The sequence below is a fragment of the Diabrotica virgifera genome, chromosome 8 (genome assembly GCF_917563875.1).
Source record: "Diabrotica virgifera virgifera chromosome 8, PGI_DIABVI_V3a".
NCBI lineage: Eukaryota > Metazoa > Arthropoda > Insecta > Coleoptera > Chrysomelidae > Diabrotica > Diabrotica virgifera.
Window position 1 is genome coordinate 95,821,163 of NC_065450.1, and position 24,132 is coordinate 95,845,294.

A 24,132-nucleotide genomic window follows, 5' to 3' on the forward strand; every position below is an offset into this window, starting at 1 on the left:
TTATTGTATCGACTGATGCTTAAACGGTGGAATAAATAAAATTTGTCAGTCAAAAATTTCTGTAATTTTTTTTATATAGTGAGATCTAGAAGGCATAAATCATTTATATGTAAAAAATAGTACACTTATGTATATTATTATATCTGTACAACAATTTCAACGTTTTAAATTTTTTTTGTTCTTTTAATTAAACAATTGCTACAGAATATTTCCCATCGCTAGATTAAAGCTTAAATCAACACCTTGATTTTTTATACGTGGAAAAGGATTAAGATGCACTTATTTTAAGTCATATAAAGTCGTTACTTCTTCTCGGAAGAATTTAATGTTGTGTGATCATTTGGGTGTTTGTACATGATGCCATTTATAAAATGTTGCAACAAACGCATAGAGATGTACCTTGTGGGGGAAGAATTATTTTACTTACACATATATTATATGCACTATAAATACTTGGAGTCCTCACTGTAGTGGATCATAATTGAATACTAGTTTGCTGTAGTGACACAAAATGGATTGGCTAAGGGTAAGTTCAATTTTTAACTAATCATAATCATAATTGCACTTATATTCTCACGAGTAAATAATAGTCTCATTTATTTTTTTACAAATACATATAGTATTGCTTTCATAGGTATTTATTTAATTTTTTTTACTAACCAGCTATATTTTTTTATTTTTGCTCATTACTTATGAAAACGATTTGTTCAGATAAAATGACACATAAAATAAGTCATAATTTTAAAACTAAAATTTTTAATTAAGGATCAAATAGAAAACTTTTATTTCGTGATTTGAGTTTATAACTGGTGTCCATATTCATTAGAGGTAGATTTAGTAAATAAATTAGTAGAGAAAACTTAAGAAAAGTAAGAAAAGTAAGAAAAAAAGAAAACTAAGAAAACATACCTAATAAGTATTTTTTTTAAATGTAAACGCAGAATGAAATATTGCGTTATTACCAATGGCCGAAAATCCCTGAACACTTCTATAATGTTTATTTTAATATGTTACAGGGGCGAAACAAAAGAGAAAATTTAGTGTGATCGTTAATTTTAAATAATATATCATTCAAAATATACTTTTTGATTATTCTATGGGACTTTCGGCCCTCGGTAATAATGTAATCTTTCAATCTGCGTTTAGATTTTTCAAAAATACTTATTAGTTTTCTCAGAATTCGAAACAAATTAATGAATTTAAAACCCGAAATTTGGCGCCTACACAAAAAACGCCTATTCTAGACCCAAAAACGGCAGGTTCAATCGACGTAGCCTACGTCGATTGAACCTAACCTAATTTTTTTCGAATTATGGATAGATGGCGCTATAATCAGAAGAAACGATTATTGGAAATGGAAAATTAAATTAAAAAATGGAGGGTCTCCCACTTTATGGAAAACTTTACATCTTTTTTTGGTTTTAGGATTTACTCTTTTCAACCCAATAGGTCCCCATATCCCTTGAGTAACTGCAAATTTAGCACTGTACGTTCCTCCCCTACTAATACGGGAGTTTAGTTTAATAAAAAAAACGTGAACTCCATTATAAAAGGTATATTTGTTAAAATCCCTATACAGGGCTACATCGTAAAACAAACAGAACTAGTTTTCAATCGGTTGACCGATCATCATCAGTGTTTTCTTGAATCAAACATGCTAACCACCAAAGTTCTTGATTCAATAAAACACTGATGATGATCGGTCAACCGATTGAAAACTAGTTCTGTTTGTTTTATGATGTAGCTCTGTATAGGAATTTTAACAAATATACCTTTTATAAAGGATTTCACGGTTTTTTCTAATAAATGGTATACAGCCAACTACAGGAAATTTTTTCCTCGTGGATTTTTTATTAATTTAATAGTTATAGATCTTTCACATCAGTTGTTGTTTTCAGTATTTTCGTTTATTTTATTTCAGTTCTGGTTTTGACGATGTAGTTTAGTATTGGTAGGTGTTTCATATTACATCTATATCTTTTTCTCGTTGTTTTTGTCTATACTCCTGTATTTGTATTCTATAAATATATTAACATTCCTACTCTAATTGTCTGTCTACCTTATTTTATGTCTTCAATTCTTCAAAATCTACTATGTAGTAGATGTTGTCTCGTTTACCTCGTTCTTCTTTTAGTGCTGGCTCTACTAATGAAGGTTGGTTAAAATAATTTCACATTTGTCTCTATCTACTGCTTTTCTTGAAAGTATCTGTGTGATTAACCCGGTCCAGTCACGAGTGCTGATCTGCTAGGATATTATTTTTCCACCATGACTTTATTTTCCTTAGATTTAACTTTTCATAATCGGCTTCAACGACTCCTACTTAGCATTTTGAAGGATGTTCCTGAAATATTTAATATGCAGCTATCCTCCTTTCTTGTGATAAAAAGTTATGTGTCTCTTCCCATTCTGAGAAACACCATTCGATTCCTAATATGGTCAGTTGTATTATTCTGAATAATTCATCATTCGATCGAGTATGTGTTCGTTAATAACTGGGGTCTAGGGCTGCGGTGAAGACCTTTGAGGAAATTGCCTTTCCTGGTCGGACGCCTCTGTTATCGGACATTGTCGGAGTGTTTTCATAAATTTTTACTTTAATTATTGCTTCTTTATAATATATTTTCAGGAGTCTCTTCTATGCATTGGTTGGTCAGAGCCCAACGAATAGTTAGTTTCTGTTACTAACTACCCTGGAATAAATAGAATCGAAAGCCTTCTCGAAGTCTAATCTAGTCTTTTTTTCTTTTTATCTTTCTATTTATATTTCTTTCTTCAGTATTTTAGTCTAAATTAGACGTAGCATCTTTTAGTCTATTGTAAGGTAAAGTTTTTTCCATATTAGTAAAGGTAGGTAAAGTATTTAATATATGGTAATTTTTATTTATCCTGCTTATCACTTATATTATAAAATTATTCTTCTTCTTTTCGTAGTACTATCACCCGGGGTGGGTCTTGGCTGACTGCACAAATCGCTTTCATCTCGAACGGTCGTTCATGATAGTCGTGTTAATGGGCAGCCTTATTGTCCTTAAATTTGATAATATGTTATCTCTCCATCGCATTCATGGACGGCCTTCTTCCTGTCGTGGTTTCCTCCCAGATTAGCTTCGCAATGAGGTTATTAGGGAGTCTATGGATGCCCATCTTAGATATTGGGATTTAATCTCTTTTAATACTTCGCTAGCCCTACACATCTGTTTGATCTCGGCATTTGTTATCATTTAGTATGATAAAATTGATCCAAAAGATGGCATAACCTAGACATCCAAAGTGAAAGTTATCCTCCAGCACCAAATTGTTCTATATGGTCCACATAATGTTCAGAAAAAAGTCACACCATGTTGAGCGTCGGGTTTGGGGGAAGAGGTGGGAGAAATCGGTAAATTCGTAGTTTTTTAAGTTTTCCGTCAATATTTCTAAAACTATGCGGTTTAGCATGAACAACCTTGTATACATACCTTGTATACATTAAATTTAAAATAAAAAAGACCTATGCATAATCCTTCTAAAATGAACGGTTCCAAAGTTACAGAGATAGTATAGTATAATTATTGGTCCAAAAAAAGGCCTAACCCAGACATCCAAAGTAAAAGTTTTCTTCCAACACCAAATTGTTCTATATGGTCCACATATTGTTCAGTAAAAAGTATCATCATTTTGAGCGTCCAGTTTGGGGAGGAGATGAAGGAGAAGTCGGTAAATTAGTAGTTTTTTTACGTTTTTCGTCAAAATTTCGAAAACTATGCTTTAGCTACTTTAGCGTAAACAATTTTCTATACAAAAATGTTCTATATGAAATTTAAAACATAAAAAGTCCTATACATAATTGTTATAAAATCAACGGTTCCAGAGTTACGGAGGGTGAAAAGTGTAAGTTTTCGATACTTTTTATATTTGTTGGCAATTGATGATGATTTTGGGTGGTGAGGTTAATGTTTCTTTAAGGGATTATCACTAACATACCATCGACGACTGAAATAGCAAATTTCCCGTTAAAGAAAATTTCTTTCATCAGTAATAATATTATAAAATGCTCAAATAATATAAAAAGTATCGAAAACCTCCACTTTCACCCTCCGTAACTCTGGAACCGTTAATGTTATAACAATTATGTATAGGACCTTTTTTGTTTTAAATTTTATGTAGAACATTTTCGTATAGAATATTCTTTACACTAAAGCATAGTTTTAGAAATATTGACGAAAAACACAAAAAAAACTAATAATTTGCCGACTTCTCCCCCATCTCCCTCCCAAATCGGACGCTCAAAATGGTGTAACTTTTTACTAAACAATATGTGGACCATGTAGAACAATTTGGTGTTGGTGGAAAACTTTTACTTTGGATGTTTGGGTTAGGCCTTATTATGGATCAATTTTACTATATTACCTCCGTAACTTTGGAACCGTTCATTTTAGAAGGATTATGCATAAGGACCTTTTTAATTTCAAATTTAATATAGAACATTTTTATATAGGAGGTTGTTTATGCTAAACCGCATGGTTTTAGAAATATTGACGGAAAACATAAAAAGCTACGAATTTACCGATTTTTCCCCCTCACCCCCCAAACCCGACGCTCAAAATGGTGTGACTTTTTTCTGAACATTATGTGGACCATATAGAACAATTTGGTGTTGGAGGATAACTTACACTTTGGATGTCTGGGTTTGGGTCTAGTTATACCATACTACATTCGGCATTGATTAGTATTTGGGTCATGATAAGTTCCAAAGATTCATTTGACGATTTATCTCTCAAAACAGCGGAGTTTTCTTTCCATGGGCTTTGTCAGTGTCCATGCATGAGTATCAGTCTAATCACTGTCCTATATACCCTGATTTTTTATGTTCGTGTTAGGTTTTTAGATCTAATAGTATTGTGGAGGCTATACATACATCTATTTAGTGCCTGGATTCTCCCTTTTATCTCTTCTGTGATATTGTTATCGACGGTGATTTCGGCTCCAAAATATTTAACACTTTCTATTTTTTCAAAGTTAGATGAGTCTGTTGTAACATTTTAGTCCTATTATAAAGGGTGTCCCGAAAAGTTTGGTCATAAATTATACCACACATTCTGGGGTCAAAAATAGTTCGACTGAACCTAACTTACCTTAGTACAAATGTGCTCATAAAAAAAGTTACAGCTCTTTGAATTTACAAAATGAAAATTGTTTTTTTTTCTATATATCGAAAACTGTTAGAGATTTTTTATTGAAGATGGACATGTATCATCATTATGGCAGGAGCATCTTAAAACAAAATTATAGTGACATTTGTCCACCACATAAAAATTTTATGGGGGTTTTGTTCCCTTAAACCCCCCAAACTTTTGTGTACGTTCCAATTAATTCATTATTGTGGTACCATTAGTTAAACACAACATTTTTAAACCTTTTTGCCTCTTAGTATTTTTTCTATAGGCTAGTTTTTATCGAGAAGGTTATCGTTAAGGCTTCTTTTTTAATATATTTACATAAAAATTTTATGGGGATTTTGTTCCTTTAAACCCCCCAAATGTTTGTGTACGTTCCAATTAAAATATTACTGTGGTACCATTAGTTAAACACAATGTTTTTAAAACTTTTGTGCCTCCTAGTCTTTTTTTGATAAGTCACATTTTATCGAGATGCGGCTTCTTTTTCAAAATATACCTAAAAATGTAAATTATAAATAAATTTTCAGATTATTAACAGGTCTATAATCATCGTAGTTAACTATATACAAAATATGTGGTGGATTCGACAAATATTCAAAATATCTCGATAAAAACTGGCTTATCGAAAAAGTACTAAGAGACAAAAAAAGTTTTAAAAACATTGTGTTTAACTAATGGTGCCACAATAATAATTTAATTGGAACGTACACAGAAGTTTGGGGGGTTGAAGGGAACAAAACCCCCATAAAATTTTTATTTATTGCACAAATTTCACTTTAATTTTTTTTAAGATGTTGCTGCCATAATAATGCCACATATCTGTTTTCAATAAAAAATCTCTAAGAGTTTTCGATATATGAAAAAAAATTGATTTTCATTTTGTAACTTCAAAGGGCTGTAACTTTTTTTGTGTGAATTATTGTATATAGGTAAGTGAGGTTCAATCAATCTATTTTTGACCCCAGAATCTGCGGTATAATTTATGACCAATATATTCGGGACACCCTGTATATCGTCTCGTTTTTTCTGTTAATGCACATTTGATTTTCTCTTCATTGATTCTTAAACCAGCTTTTTTTGCCTCTACTTATTGAAAGTCACTTTCACGTTGGTGACTGTTTTTCACATAATGTCAATGTCATCCGCGTATGAGCGTATATGGTCCATTTACTGTCAGTAGTTCTGTTCTAATTTGTGCTGTTCTTACTATTTTCTCCAGGATTACATTAAACATGAGAGGTAACAGCGCATCTCCTTGTTTCAGGCCACTGCTTATTTCAAATGATTCTGAGAATTTGCTAACTATCCGTATTCTGGATCTACAGTCATTTACACATATATATCTTCACGAGTTGAAGTTTTTTATTTATTATTTTAATATTATTATTTACGCTTGTCGGGAATCTATGACGAGAATCATAAAATTGTATTTTTTTGTTCTGGAAAGTTTGTTTTTCATTTTTTGTCTATACAGTACTTTTTTTGGATTGAGGTGGAACGCGTTAGCAGACTACATAAGGTGTCCCTAGTACTGTTGGACTCGAACAGGAGAGGATAACCAGCCGCCTACCAACTAAAACCACCCCCCTCTTCCGACCCGGAATATCCCTGGACGTGTTCTTTAGAGAACGATATATGGGGATATTCCGCGCTGTCTAGGATGTAAGTTAGAAATTTGTGTGTCCTATTCATCTGCATAAGGGCGGCAAGAATAGATGGAAGTTCTTTTCCTGGAGTGGAAAGTGGGCTAAGCACCTATCGGAGAGCGATGGGGCTTAGGTGCATCAAGGATCAAGATTAGGTCCTTAACTAGGGTCAAAAACGATAAAATTAGGTCCTTAACTAGAGTCGAAAAAACGAGGTCATGTGGCCGGAGAGGCGGCATATGTTCTGTAGCATACTTATTTTATGTATCAGTGTGCCAAGTCTTTTATATAGAGGAAAGTCGCCAATTATGGAATACCATTTTGTTTTGGGGATATAAAATAATACCTTTATAGAAATGAAAACAATTTAATGTTATGACACATCAGTCATACATTTTTATGTAATAATTAAAAGCCTTCTATTAAATATCTTAATTAACAAAAAAAATCGAGCAAAAAACAAAATCCCAAATGAGTAACCAAATATGGAGTAGGTAGGTACCCATATATGGAATATAGGCATAAACCAACGTATCAATAACAAAAATAGACATAAACATCTGAGATCAAATAAATTTAAATAAGAAAATTGTGAAAATTGAAATAAGTAGATTAAATCACTTGCAGACATCACAGATCCATGTATGAAACTCTGGAGCAGCACAATCATAATGAGCCCACTTACACTTATTCCACTATTCCATAATTAGGCACCAACGACTGTCAATATTTGGATTTGTACATTAGTTAAAACTATTATCCACATTTTTTCAAGTCGTAATGTTTTAATTACAGAAGGTCATAAAATATCAAAATAAAGGTACCTACTATTGATATACGCAATAGCATAACAAGTCTGTATTCATGCATAATAACCAATAATACTCGTTGGCTATATTTACCTTTGAAATTTTCTGCGAGAGAATAAAACAAAACGTGTTAGACACGTATCATTCGCGCAGCTGACACAGAGGTGTAAATACGATAATAAAGAGAGCGACTGAAATAGAGGATGGTCTTGTAGTGCGCTTCCAACTTATATTTTTGAAGAAATCTAGGAATTCCATATTAGAGCATTATTCCATATTTGGTTACTTTCCTCTACACTTATTTTGATGGTAGACTGCACTTTATAAGGTACTTAACCTGTGCATGTTTTTTTTACCTTTTTGATTATGGTTGAGTCACACCCAGTTTTCTTTTCTATGACATTACCGACCGTAAGTGCCAATACGTACGAATATACCAGATCTTTTTATTCGTAGTTTTGTAGAAAAAAGAAGTTCAAACGTTTGAGACCTGGGTAGCGAGAATGACCCTCCTGTGAGCTATCTTTCGATTTGGAAGGTTATCGTTAAGGCTGATTTATCTTACGACGGGATGTGGACGGTACGTGTCGTAGAATAAGAGACGGCGCACATTCCCGTTGTAGCCCCATTCCATTGTACAACAAACTAGCCAATGCTTTTCAAATCACACGATTCTTCAACGTACCACGTTAGACAGACACGTATCGTGTACGGCATAATCAGCCTGTTTACTCGCAACACTGATACAATGAACTGAAAACCATATTAGACCGTAGAATGTCAATAAAACTTTATCCACGATTTGATTCATTATGCCCTTGAATCAAATTGTTTTGAACTCAAGTAGGATAGTTGGTGGTGGCTTTTAGCATTTATTTGCGACATAACAGGGACATTAACTTGGCGAACTTAATCGTCGTTTACACATTAAAAGGTAAACATAAAACTATTTTCGTAGTTGACAAAAATAAAGTATTTGCTTTCGTGGACAAGCTAAAGATGTACATCGAAGAAATTAATATAAAAAATCTGCATAACTTTCCGACATTGGTGAAAGCTCAACAAGATGGAATTGATGTATTTTCAGAAAAACATGCTACTTATTTATAATTTTCTAGTTTTCTTGAGCAATGAATTTAAGAAAAGATTTAATGATTTATGAAACATTAGGAAATGTCTTCTATTATTGGAAGATCCCTGGCACTTAGAAGTAGCCGCTACTATACAACTTGCGGCCGTTGGGATTTAATAGCGCAAAGTTGTCACATGAACTAATTATTTTTAAAAAGTATTCAAATCTGGAGGCAATTTTTAAAGAAAAAAGAGACGCAAATCAATATGAAGAATTCTGGAAATTAGTACCGGATAACTATAAAACTCTCAAAAGTTGCGCTTACTTGTTCCTCACGTTGTTTGCTTCATCATACCTGTGCGAATCCTCACATTCAGAAATGAAATATGCAAAAAATGTTTACCTATCCTGACACTGATTCGCACCTGGACGACGTTGTTATTTCGTAAGCGGGCGACCTTAAATCCTGAATCAGGTCGATTTTTATTTTTAAATTATGATTTTTTTACCTATATATCATACTATCGTCATCCATTTGGGCGTGATGACATAATCGATCTTTTTTTAATGAGAATAGGGTCGTGTGCTAGCTCATTTGAAATTCTATATAGTAATATAAACATTAACATAATTAAGTACACAGTATGTCCAAAAAATTTTTGTTTTGAATTAAATTAATTGACAAAAAAAAAAGAAAAATGTATGATATAATTTATTTAATTTAAAATACATTTTACTGTTGTCAGAAAACAGAAGAAAATTTTTATTTGATAAATAAACACTGCTTTTCCCTTAAATATAATGTTCAAACTGCCAAGAAGCAGGTGGGTGGAAGCTTGAACAATAAATTTAAGCGAAAAGCAATGTTTATTTGTGAAATAAACATTTTTTTCTGTTTTCTGACAACAATAGGACATACTTTGAGTTAAATAAATGACATACATTCTTCTTTTCGTGTCAATTAATTTAATTCAAAACAAAATTTTTTTGGGGATCCTGTGAATAACCTTTCAAATGAACTAGCACACGACCCCTATTCTAATTTAAAAAAATCATCGATTACGTCATCACGCCCAGATGGATGACGTCGATAGTATGATACATATGCCAGAAAATCGTAATTTAAAACAAAAAATCGATGTTTCACAATTCTTCCTTAAAGTCGCCTGCTTACGAAATAACGAATTGATTCCTTTCATTTGCACCATACTGTATATTACTTACACTGTAATAGTTGCAAGAACAGTAGAAGAATTACAACGATTACTTACAAACATAAATATTGCTTGCAACAATTATGGCATAAACATTAATATCAAAAAAACCAAGTATATGGTCTTCAGTAAAATCATGACACAACCAGCACATATTAGTATAAACGGCATTCAAATTGAAAAAGTATCAAGTTACAAATACTTGGGAACTTTAATAAACGAAACTGGAGACCAAAACAATGAAATAAAAAGACGTATCGAAATTGCCAGGGCCACCTTCATAAAGATGAGAAAATTCTTCTGCAACAGAGATATAAGCATCCCTCTACGATTAAGAATGCTAAGTGGCTACGTATTTAACACGCTATTATACGGTGTAGAGGCCTGGACTCTCAAACAGAACAACATAAAAAATATTGAAAGTTTCGAGATGTGGTGCTACCGTCGAATGCTGAAGATAAGTTGGGTTGAAAGAATCACAAATCTTGAAGTAATACGAAGGATAGGAAGAGACCCAGAAATTTTATTAACGATAAAACGAAGAAAACTCGAGTATTTGGGTCACCTGATGAGAGGTCATAAATACGCATTACTTCAAAATATAATGCAAGGAAAAATAGAAGGAAAACGGAATCCAGGCCGTAGAAGAATGTCGTGGATGCGAAATTTGAGAGAGTGGTTTGGCTGCACCACTAATGAACTTTTTAGGTCAGCTGTAAACAAAGTCAGGGTAGCCTTGATGATTTCCAATCTCCGATAGGAGTGGCACAAGAAGAAGAAGAAGTATATTACTTTACATAGATATGGCAAGCTGTGGCAATAGCTTCTATGTGGCCCAGGGAAAAAAAAGTTTGAGTATCGCTGTGTTAAAAACTGTGGAGTTTTCTAGGGAAATCTTGGTGAAAATTGAATTTTCTTTTGTAAAGAAAATCGCATTTGCTCCGACGATTTTCTCCCTGATACCATTTTACGAAACATTAGAGGAGTATTGACTCTATTTTTAAAAATTTTGGAATAAAGGCTACTCGTGCCCTAAGGGTGTCAATTATGACCTAAAAATGGTACCCCGTCAAAATAGTCCCGTCGAAAAAGCTCCGACAAAATAGCTCCGACATAATATCCCGCACACAAAACAGCTCCGACAAAATAGCCTGCCGACAAAATAGCCTCGAAACAATAGCTTGCCCACAAAATAGCCCCGACAAAATAGTCCCGACAAAAAAGCTCCCTTCAGTTTCATCATGAAATAATTTCTTAAAAACACATTTTTTCGGAAGTGGTAATTATCCTCTATTCAGATGTTTATCTTAACCACATTAAATAAAAATGGTATTTTCAGAGAACTCTAAACTGTGTCTTCTGTTAAGAAAAACCATGAAAAAAATTCCTGGTTTTTCCTCGTGATTTACTATGGAATCACTAATACGAGAATTTTACTGTCACCATTGCGTGTGGTTGTTGGAATGAAGTATCTTTCAATAAAGTCGTCCCAGGAACGCAACTCATATTATACATTTTGCAGTAGACGACTTTAAAATGATATTGCCAATATTTATGTCTGAATTGCCGATATAAATGAGTCAGATTAAATTAAATGATTAGAAGAATTTTTTACTAAGCAATAACATTTTTGTTTAAGTTAAATTGTGGCTTCTTTTCCAATTAGAATCGTGATTTAAAATAAATGGTACTCTGTTAAAAGGTAAAACTTTTTATTGGGGGAGTTTTCACCGGGGCTGTTTTAGCCGAGGCTGTCTCGACCGGGGCTATTTTGTGTGCGATCTATTTTGTCGGGGCTATTTTGTCGAGGCTTTTTTGTATCAGGGCTATTTTGACGGGGGAATAAGGAACCTGCAAAAAGGCACAACGGCAGGTCATGGAATCGAAAAATTTTACCTTGGAAAAGTTGTGGAAAATAAGAAAAATTCAATACTCAGAAAAACGAACCCGGTTTGACTCTAACTTGCCTCTTCTTTTTCCTGATCTCACATCATTTTCAATACATAAAAGTGCATAAGGGATAAAATCGTGGTTTAAATTCGTATTAAAATCTGGCAGGCTATATTATAAACTAAACAGGGCCACCCAGAGGGATGACCGGTAAGAAGTGAAGAGCGGGCCCCGGCAAAAAGGGAAGATTGAAAAAAATTGTTTAATTTTTATAGAAATAAAAGTATCAATAATAAATAATAAAAAACATTTCAAATATAGATTTTATTAAATTTTGATTATATTATTTGTAATAATGAAAATATAATACAGGTGCTTTTAGAGTTTGCTGATTGGCAAATATGTCTATAATTTTCGAAAAATCACATGATTTTACACAATTATTCTCAGTGCACAAAGTTGCTACGCCAGTTAACCGAGAAAGACAACTAAAAGATTTTCCGCTTCTGCGCCTGTCACCGGTAATATGAAAACCGCAATAACGACGCAATAAGAATGATTCCAATTTGAGATGTTTAATTTTATTAAGTAACTATATTGGAGAAATTGTGTCTTTGGTTTGGTCGACACCGGGTCCCTTACATCCTCGAGCCCCGGTAAATTGCACCGGCTCACCGAACAGCAAATTCAATGCCAATGTTTTCTTTTATTATTTTATTTTACCAATTTGTTCTTGATATTTTTCTTCTTCCTTTTTGTATGTAAGCTGTAAAGCCTATTTCTTCTTCAATATTAGCCTCCTAAATCGTTGGTCTGCCAATACTTCTTCATCCATTTGGTGACTTATCTCGTGCTATTCGTACTATCCTCTTCTCTGTCATTCCACTAATGTGTTTGTTCAACTCCTGTTTCCGTTTTGTCACCCATCCATTTATGTCTTCTACATTGCATGATCTTCTTATGTTTTCGCTTCTCTCCCTATCCAACAGACTTTTCCCTAACATTCGGCGGAGTATTTTCATCTCTGTTGTTTCTAGTAGTCGTCTCGTTTTAGATTTGTCAGGTCTTGTCTCCGCCGTATATGTCTATATAGGTCTAATTACTGCTTTATAGATTCTTGCTTTTATGTCTTGTGTTAGGTGTTTCTTCTTCCAAATTGTGTCATTAAAAGATCCCGCCGCTTTACTTGCTTTTAAGCTTTATTGTCGTACTTCTTCTTCAACACCTCCGTAACTGGTTATATCTATTCCCAGATATCTAATCCTTGCTTCCTGCTTTATTATTTTCCCATCAATTATATTTTACATCGTAGTGGGTATCTAGATTTTGTCATAAAATTGGTTTTTTCTGCTATTATCATATGGTATTTCTTGGCTGATGTATTGAAGATGTGTGTTAATCTTTGGAGATTTGTCAATTTGTTCTTGGTTATAATGAAAAATAATTCTTATAAGAAAATATTTCATTTCGTAGTATGTTTACAACTTTTGATGTAATATAAATATAAGTTACCTACTCATTTACTAATGTAATCAAAAAATTAAAACGAATTTTTTTTTCAGATCAGTTTATTATGTATATGTATATTCAACATCTATGGTGCACCACAGGGAGAGAAAGAAGTTAAAATTATTAGTCAAACCAACGAAATCGCCCCTGACGGGGGATATAGCTGGAGGTGGGTAACTATTTTGTATTAACAAATTTTTTTGTGGGGAATGGTCAACATTGTATTTGTTTTGCATTCAGTTCGTTGCCAAAGACTGTAACTCTGCGATTTAACCAAATAACTACTTAAATTTTCCTATGTTTTTCTTTTTAAAGCTAGTTTTTAAACCATTGTAAAATACTGATTAGTAATCACTGGATTCCAAATACAATTTTCCTTAATATAAAATCATTTGAACATATTTTGGACATTCTGAAAGGTTGAGTAAGGCTTATAATTATAATTGTACTGAACAAATATATATGCTACTATACGGCCGCTATATATGGGAAATATCGACAAAATATGGTAGAATTTGCCACAAATAATAAACGGCGGTTTAATTAGCTTAGAGATCCACAGAATTTATCTGACTAATAGCGCAAATTTTTGTATAGGCTTATGTTCTATGGACTTCTTCAAGAGCCACAACCTCTTCCTTGGCATAAAAGTAAGAATGCTGCGATGTTGCGTTTCCTCTGTTCTTTTTTGGTGTTCACTCGTGGACCTTGACATATTCATAAAATTATAAGCATTTTAGATGTGGCTATATCGGAGAATACTAAAAAAACCCGTGTACTGACCGAATCATAAATGAGGAGATCCTCAGGAGAATGAAGAAGAACCAAGAAGTACTTATCACCATCAAATCTCGAAAGTTAGAATACTTCTGACACATTATATCAAATAAATCCAGATATACCAATAAATCCAGTATGTCCCTGTAAGTTGTATCCATATGGAAAACTTTTTTATTATTAGTTTTACGAAAAAAGTTATTCTTCATAAAAAGGTCTGCATGGCCCAAACATAAGATTTAAGCATCAGATATCAAATTTTATGAATATTATACGAGGAGTGTCAAAAAATATGAATTTCGCCCAAGAGTAAAGTAGCTTTCGTCTTCACTATATTGAAAATTGCTATTATCAAAAGTTGTTTAGATTTAAGAACTATATTCTAATATGTTATTACACCATTCTAATTCAAAAAAATTTATAACTCTTTTGTTATTAATTTTACGAAAAAAAGTGATCCTTAATAAAAAGTTCTGCATGGTCTAAAACCTAAAATATTACTATCTTTTATCAACTTTTATCAATTTTTTACGAGGTATGTCAAAAAAGATAAATTGAGATCAAAAGTAAAGCACCTGTATAGTTCAGAATATTTCAATCAGAAGGATGTAGTTACATATTAAACCATAATTTTTAATTCCAAACAGCTTTTCATAATAACGATTTTGGATATTGTGAAAAATAAAGGTATTTTACTCTTGAGCGAACTTCATATTTTTTAACATACCCCCTATAAAAATTGATAAAATTTGATATAATATTTAGGTTTTAGACAATAAAAAAAAACACTTTATAAAGAATCATTTTTTTCGTAAAATTACTAATAAAAGACTTATTTTAATTGAAATGACTGAATATAATGTTGGTTTTCCATAATCATTTAAGAAAGATTTTCAATTTTTTTTTAATTAGAATAATATAGTTTCATACTAGAATATAGTTCTTAATTTCAAACAACTTTTCTTAATAAAAATTGTCAATATTATGAAAAATTAAGCTACTTTACTCTTAAGCGAAATTCATATTTTTTGACACACCTCGTATAATATTGATAAAATTTGATATCTGATGGTTGAATCTTTTGAAAGAATAACTTTGTGCAGTTTTTCCGTGCTGAGGCACATAAGATAAAGATTGCTATGATGATCGCCAACATTTCTCACCTATAGGCACATTAAGAAGAAATAGAGTGCGAATTAATAAAAAACGTGTCGTCTTCCCGAATGTTCTTAGATATAGGCCTGGATCACGCGTACCAAAAAAAAGTTTAATAATAGCTAGCTGAATATTTGTTAATAGCTTAATGGTGTCTAGTCGGACCAAATTTGATGTATGGGAACACTGGAAAAGGGGAAGTTTTAATTGTGGACCAGGTTACAGATTTGGAACGTTAGACTACAAAAACGTTCCATGTATTTTGTTGGGCAGAACTTCCAATTGATTTGTTACCCGTTCATTAAATTCATGCAAAAATCAGACTGCTATTTACCACCAACATAATTCCTGTCATTTGACATTTTCTACGTGTCGGACTTATTAAAATGCCCAACATATTTGTCAGACAAACATTTTTTTCATAATATATTATATAAAGTTTGCTACTGAATATACTTAAAAACAACCTACTAGTTTTCACAACCATAAACTTGTCAGGGTGACACGTTCCACAACTAAAATCACGTTCCACAATTAAAACTTTCCCTGTTTCTGTGTTCCCATACCTCAAAAGTTGTCCGACTAGACACCGTTAAGCTATTAACAAGTTTTTAGCTTGCTAATAATAAACTTTTTTTGGTACGCGGGATCCAGGCCTAATAGCGGGATTAAAATTTGTATAAGTACCTACTCAAACTTATCTACACTTAGAGATGAATTTATATTACGTTAAATGATAATGACAGGATAGAAATAAAAATAGAAGCAAAATACATAACAGAATAATTATTAAGTCTAATATTTCTATGATCTGTGGATAATCAACATAGTCCGATGTTTAACCTCACACATTGTATGTAGGTACACGCAGAGAGCAAGAGAGAGAGAGAAAGATAGAGAGAGAGAGAGAGAGAGAGAGAGAGAGAGAGAGAGAGAGAGAGAGAGAGAGAGCTAAATTAATCATTTTAACTGATTATTAAAAATATTATAGGTATTCACATTATTTATCTTTTTACGATAGCGTTTTTATCTATTTTTACAGTTAAAAGAATTTTATCGTTTCGTTTTTTATTTGTTTATATTATTGTTTAGCTGCCATTTAAAAGCTGTTAAGTAACCCATAAACCACGGTTTGTTAAAAACAATTACTCATTTTATTTTTATTACTATTTTATTTACTATTTAATAACCTTAAATACTTTACCTTTGTTATTTCAATCAATTATGCAAATGTTTACACTGGCTATATCGTGCAGTCACTAAAGGTGGATATGAGCTATGATCTCCGATTTCGTTGAGCCCCCATCGATTGGCATGAAAATTGGTGAGTAGTTAGAGGATACATCAAAAAACAAATGTGACATTGTGCTAACTTGCGCTTTTACCCTGGAGTAGAATGCCACCCCTTCTCGGGAGTGAAAATTATTTTATTAAAAACAAATCAACACTTTTTGATTTATTAAAGATCAAAGATTTTCATTTTTCGTGAAGAAATGCATGTTTTAAAACAGTTTTTCATAAATAACTCCAAAAAAATTAGTTTTTACAAAATCATTGCCAAAATGCCAAAATTAAAACTAATAAAAAATCCAATAAATTTCTTACTTGAAGAACCTTTTAGTATTAACTCAAAGTTAATTATAGCCATTACAAGTAAATGAATGTGCATTTTTTATTCAAGATACTTACTAAACAATACACTTACTAAACAGTTGTCGACGCTTTTTTGAAAATGCTGATTTTCTTAAATCTTTTTTTTTTCTTTCAAAAATATGCATTCTAAACCGGTCAAAATTTTTGAGGTTATAACTTATGCTAATGTAAAGAAAATCTTATAGGGGCTATTATAAATTTTAGTAGTGGTGGAAATGGCTTATGTTTATTTTTCGCTCTTTCCTAAAAAAATCAAAAGGGTCCTCTTATTTTCATCATCACTTAATTTTGATGCTATCAACTTTTTCTGGAGCTTATTTGATAGGTCATTCTTGAGTACTTTGGCAAGTGTTTAATATATTGTGTATATACAAGTATATTCTACTAGTACATTGTTTCACGGTTTTTGCTGTAAATTTTAAAGAACCGGTAGGATTGACATGGAATTTGGTATACGCATAGCTAACGTGTCAAAGAAAAAAAGTTATATGGGACCGATGTGTGCTTTTGCCCTGGGGGTGACTTTGACCTCATCTCGTGGGTGAAAAAATATATGTCCAAGGTAAGTCCCGAAAGTGATAAACTGACTAATTCTAAGCAACTTTTCTTCTATAGAGTTTTTCGCCAAATCCATACTTTTCGAGTTATTTGCAAGTAAATATGTTCATTTTTCAACAAAATAACCACGTTTTTAGACGGTTTTTCGCAAATAACTCAAAACGCAAGCATTTTGTCGAAAAAAATATTCTTAGCAAAACTATAGCCTATAAAAAAGTGAAAAAAATGGTGTATATATAAGGTATCTATATTAAGCAAAAGCAGAGTTATAGCTAATGGAAAATGGGTTCATATTCGAAAAATTCCAAATATAATAATTCCATGTGAAATATCCAAATAACGAAGCATTCTTGGGGAAAACACATTAAAACTTTTTTAAAGTGTTTGAAAAAAGCTATAAAGCTGTTTTTATAAAAAAAATTTCTAACATCAAATGCAAGCAAGTTACGCTCAAAATAAAGTTGGCCCCTTTTGTTTTGAAAAAAAAATCTGGAAGATCACCCCCCAATTAGCAACTTTAAATGAAATTAATCGTTACCGCTTCACAAGTTACTTTACTTATATTTTGTTTATACGATCTGTAAGCTTAATCGATTCAAGGTGCTTATTTTATAAAAAATTTGGTTTTAACGTAAGATTTTAAAAAATTTAATTTTGAAAAAAAATGCTTTTTTTCAAAATAACTTAAAAATTGTTAGAGATACCAAAAATCTTGAACAATAAAAAAAGTCGGCTTTACTTTTCTGAATATTTTGTACATTTTTGTTTTTCTGTAAGACAAAAACTGGTTAATATTCGGTGTTTCTAAATTTGCATACACTCGTGATTAGTGACTCGTTCAAGCTCTTTTAACTACAGCTCTTTCAAAAATAAGGACTTTGAACAAATGAAACTTACAGATCATATGATCAATACATATGCGAGTAAAAAACTTGTGAAGTGGTTACAATTAAGTTCATTTGAAATTCTAATTAGGGGGTGATTTTCCCGATTTCTTACCAAAAAAAGGGACCAAGTTTATTTTGAGCGTAACTTATTTACTTTTGATGCTAAAAAATTTTTTAAAAACAAAAATAAGCATTTTTTTAAACACTTAAAAAAGTCAAAATGAGTTTTTCCCAAAAAGTGTTTCGGTTTTTTGTTATGGCACGTTCAAAAATTCGATTTGGAATTTGACGAATATGAACCTATTTTTCATTAGCTATAACTCTGCTTCTACTAGGTATAGTGACCTAATATATACACCATGTTTTTCACTTTTTTACGTGCTATATTTCTGATAAGAATTTTTTTCGACCAAATACTTACTTTTTGAGTTATTTGCGAAAAACCGTCTGAAAACGTGGTTATTTTGTAGAAAAATTAACATATTCACTCGCAAATAACTCGAAAAGTATTAACTTAGTGAAAAAACTTTATAGAACAAAAGTTGCTTATAATTAGTTATTTTGTCCATTTCCGGACTTATTTCGAAAATATATTTTTCACCCCCAAGAGGGGGTGAAACTCACCCCTAGGGCAAAAGCACACATCGGCACAATATCACTTTTTTTCTTTGACTTGTTAGCTATGTGTATGCCAAATTTCATGTCAATCCAAGCGGTTCTTTAAAATTCAGAGGTTTTGCAATATTTTATCTTTAAAGAACGTACTATATGAAATGTATAGTTGTCCCTTATTTACGTTTGAATATTTAGATTTAAGTACTCGCCGAAAAAATGTACATTTAATTACCTACAATTCACTTTAAATTCATATTTAAACATTTTTACACTAAATAATTTAATCGATTTATTATTAGCTCCAATCTTAATACTGACAACTTTTTTTAAAAGTTATAGTTCTTAAGTTAGTTATGAAAAACCGCTTTAAAACATGCATTTTTTCACGACAAATTAAAATTGTTGATTCAAATAAACTCTAAATTTTGCTGAAAAATATTGATTTATTTTAATAACTTGATATAACAAATTTTGTTTAGAACTTGTCCGTCTACGAATTTATGAGATTTTTTTAATATACCTAATCATTTTCACCCCTGAGAAGTGGTGGTATCCAAACTCAGGTGAAAAGCGCAAGTTGGCATAATAATGTGTCTTTTGTTTCTCGGGGTGTCCTTTTACCTACTTACCAATTTCCATGAAAATCTATGGAGGTTCAACGAAATCGAAGGTAAAAATCGACAGTGACTGCACTATTATTCAAATGCCTAAACTAGCTATATCGGTAGTAGATAACATCAAAACACAGGTTAAGTACTATCTTTAGTCATTTATGCATCGGGTGTGCAAATTTCGTAATCGTTATGGTAATTGCACATATCTTCCCACAAAAATCGTGACATAAACTTGATTGTATTTGCGCTTCTTTAAAGTCATGCCAAACAACTGGTATAATAATAACGGCAATTAAAAAGAGATAATAAGCATTGACTATGATTTTTCTGTACACAAACCTCAATACTCATAAAAAAATTACGTATTTTATTGACATTTCGACTTTCATATAATGTGTTTGCTGTGAAATTAACTGCTCGTCAAAAGTTAGGGATATAGAAAATTATGCACATATCCATATTTGGTTTTTTTTGTGAACAGATTAACAGATTCCCCTATTTTTTTATTATTTTATATTTTTCTTCAGTATTGACACAGTTGTGCAAAGGTTTACTCACACTTCTTTTTTGTACTTGTACGGGGCGAAAGAAAACAAATATTTGTCTTATGTTAAGTTTGAGACACTCTATAGGGAGGACGAGGTACAAATGTTAGAATAACTCGGAATTGTATTGTAATCTTATGTTATAAATATCTTGTAAAGGCACATAAGGTAAACAGTTCTTATCGACACCCATAAGAGCTATCTGTCGACCAGGTAGGCGGTATGCACGGCGCAACATAAGTGAGACGAGATTGTTTAATGGAAGCTGTGTGATATTTTAATGTGGAATTTCCTTAGAATAAGTACGAATTTGTTGTCTAAGTGGAGTCTCTTTAAATAGCGAGAGGTACAGTATACAGATTTCTTTTATTTAAACACTCTGTTCCTTTCGCAATATATGTAGCAAATAATTTCATCTTGTTGATATGATAAGCCATGGTCTCCTCAGGTATCGCATGTCGTCAGTTAAAGCACATATTAAAGCAGAGGCGTAGCTACCGTCGTATCAGCCGTATCAATGAAACGGGGCATCCGACATTCAGGGGCCCCAACGCGGCATGTCGAAACAAAATTCCATACAAAAAATTGAACAAAATATTCTGCAATTATTTCACTATTAAAACACTTTGAAACAGTGAACAAATATTGTTGAGATATCGACATTTTCGTGTAATGGATTCTTTATTAATATAAATTATATTTATGTACTGTACAGGTACCTATCTATTTTCTACCTCTCGCCGTTCTATAACAACAGACGTTTTTTGTTTTCAAGCTACTTCTTATTGTCTATTCACCGTAGGCTGTGTGAGACATTGTATAATGTATAATGCGAATGTATAATACTAATTCCCTCTATGTTTATTTGACATATTATACGGAGGCGGAGGACTGGTTTGATACGTCTTGTCAAATGGTGTTGATAAACACCTTTGTAGTTTTCCATATTCCTATATGGAGATTCCTTTTCTTGCTTTTCTTTATCGTACTGGTTGCCAGGAGAGCTCAGCGGCTAGTTTGGCGCCCAAAAATTGATAGATCATCTAGCGTTACCCAGGGTGCACCACGTGGAGGGATCTATCACTACACCCCAATTTTCTATTAGATGCTTAGTCTTATTTAAAGATATTTTCACCCTAGAGGTTTTCTTCATAACTAAATGTTGGCTGTCAATAATAATAAATTTCCCTTAGCTTAAGGCAAGAATTTATTATCTTCACTAGTCTAAATTTTCATTCTATCATTGAGCTGTCACCCGCATAGATAACTACTATTAACGAATGGGGTCGTGAACCATTGGTGTAGGATGAGATGGCGGTTTGTGGGATTTAAAAAAAATACATTTGTCCTTTTAGTAATAAAATGTGAATGCAAGAGAAAGCACACGTGAATAAAATGATATTCGTCTTTACCCGCAATTATTTTTTACGATTTATATTGCTTATTACAGAGTTGAGCTCACTTTGTATAATGAGTGTCATAATATTTATCAAAAACTAAAATATTATAATACTGATTTTTTGGTCTTCTATATACTGGGTATTTATCGGATTCAGTTTAACTTTATTTAAGTCATACAAGTGAGAAATGCAGACCATCAATTGCTAGATTCGCGTCCAATTGTCAATAAGATGGACTGCTGGTGATTCTGTGATGTTTATCAATAATTTTCTTTCCTGGACCCATATTTGATAAATTCATTCAAATGGAACATATTTCGAAGCAGCTTTCAAAAATTTTTCAATTGTAATAAATAATGTGAGTACCATTATGTTTTGACATATGAATGACAGAAAATACGTGAAAAACGTAAAGAAACTTCACTACCAAAAAAAAAGTTCTAGAAGATCTTAAACTATGATGTTTCCCGACTAAAAAGTGTCCACTATAGTTTCTATGGAGAAAATTATACTAAATATAATTTAAAATGAAATAATAGAGGAATTAATTATTAGATATAGTCGGCATCAGAGCCAAACTTCGTATGTACATACAAATTCCATAGCACATACGAGCTTTGGCTCTGACGCCGACGATATATTATGGATGTCCGACCCAGAGGCGAATTTGAAGATTTGCCGCCCCTGGGCTCTCCACAGTTTGCCGCCCTTCCCCCACCATTTTTTATTATTTTGCCAAAATTTGCCGTCCCCTGAATTCTGCCGCCCTGAGCTATATCCCATTCAGACCATACGTAAATACAGACCTGGTCGGACCTGCTTAATGCACCAACAGATTTTGGTTAACATTTTTTTTTAGTCTTCTACTGATTATTTCTGATAATATTTCTGATCATTTTAATATGAAGGCCTTCATTTTGAACGCTTTTACAGCGTCTCAAAAGAAAATGCTCAGTTTTCATATATCTTTCGATCCAAAAAATAAATCTGTTTTAATATTATACAAAACGGAAAAGATAAGTTTCATAAATCGCTAAGCCGGTGGTCTTCAATAGACGCTATAGCTTGCGTACAGCATTACGCCAGGAAAATTGTTCATTTTGGTTACTTTTAATAAATTTTGAAGAACCAAAACTATCCTTCAAAAAATAATTAAAAAAGACTAATTCTAAAACAAATTCAAATTACGCGGTGAATTGAAGTGATCACCGACTTAGCCGGTGGTATCCAATAGACTCCAAAAGTTGTGTACATCGTGTATTGGAGACCATCACTTAAAAAACACAACCCCAGGAACACTAGAAGAATATTTTACCCTCAGACAATAAGTCAAGCAAAGAATGAGGGGCTCGAGAAAAACGAACACTAGGGAGAATGTGCAGAGACATAAACAACGCGATAGTGTCTAACAGATCAATAAACAAACATAAGAAGTAAAAAACGAAGTAAACCTATCATACAGATAATTACATCGAAGGAATGGACAAAGAATTACACAAAATTATTGCAAGAGAATAATCAGGATATCTCACAAGACACTCTGAGGGTAATGAAGTCGAAATTACAGAAGAAAATATAACTAAAATACTGAAAAAACCAAAAATAATAAAGCATCAAGTCTAGGTTATATTTATAAAAGTGAAGGCGTAAGGATAATATCTTTTATACGAGTGCTGTTCAATAAAATTGACACAGAGAGGGACATTACAATGAGAGCAATCTATCATCCGCTTTCTCCATTTTCAAAAAAGCGACAAATAACTATCGAGATTTCACTGTAATGACTTAAATAGCAAAAAACTTTTCCACAGTTATAAAAGAAACAATAGAAGAGCACATGAACCACTACGGTGGAGAACAAGCCAGATTATGAAAAGCTAAATCGTATCTAGATAATGGGATAAGTGATAGAAAAAAACGCTGGACGGAAGGGTCGCCCGAGAACTTTATCGTACCGATCTATTATCGTTATGGTACTAGATACTGGCATTCTATAAAAATAACAAAGTTACTCGTTATTTTGATATTTTAGAATTTAAAATTAGTTCATTTTTCTGAGAAATTAATAGCTTATATTATTTACATTTCATTCTATTTCGATTATGCCAGTCAAGATATTATCTCCGAATTCTATCCTACTGCATGGATTTTAAGGAAATTTTGGGAGTAGTCCAATCTCCTAATTCAAAGTCAATCCTATATACTATGGCGCTTTTATCATGGGGGCGGTTCCCACCAATTCTCAGGGGTGAAATATTTTTATTTTCGAATTACATGTAGAAAAAGGAAGATTTTTAAGAAAATTTAAAAATTCATTCTATAATTTGATCACATTTTCTACAAAAACCATTCATTTTAAACTCGTTCAACTTTTTGAAAGTAGAAGTAACACTATATTAAAAGGTATTGCAAAAGAAAAACAATACATTTAAATTATGTTGGATGGGGAGTTAAATGTATATACTTTTCATTTTTCCTTAAAGTGCATTAGTCTTATATTTTTTTACACCATATCTCGCTTAATTTGTATGTAACCGACATTTAACGGTGCTCTTTTTAATGGCCTTTTCAAACACTACAAAAGGTGTTGGTAGCATTATACACCTAAAACCTACCGTTCCTCTGT

At 32.3% G+C, this 24,132-nt stretch overlaps 1 protein-coding gene across 1 annotated transcript in view; it reads left to right on the top strand.

The window, feature by feature from the left end:
- Positions 1-386: 386 nt before the first annotated feature.
- The window catches only part of LOC126889314 (endocuticle structural glycoprotein SgAbd-4-like), a 32,466-nt gene continuing 8,720 nt past the window's right edge, over positions 387-24,132 (top strand). The window contains exons 1-2 of the mRNA XM_050657540.1: positions 387-526; positions 13,356-13,471. Of these exons, the coding sequence (XP_050513497.1) occupies positions 512-526; positions 13,356-13,471 (131 nt within the window). The 5' untranslated portion in view covers positions 387-511. The remainder of the gene's footprint in view (positions 527-13,355; positions 13,472-24,132) is intronic.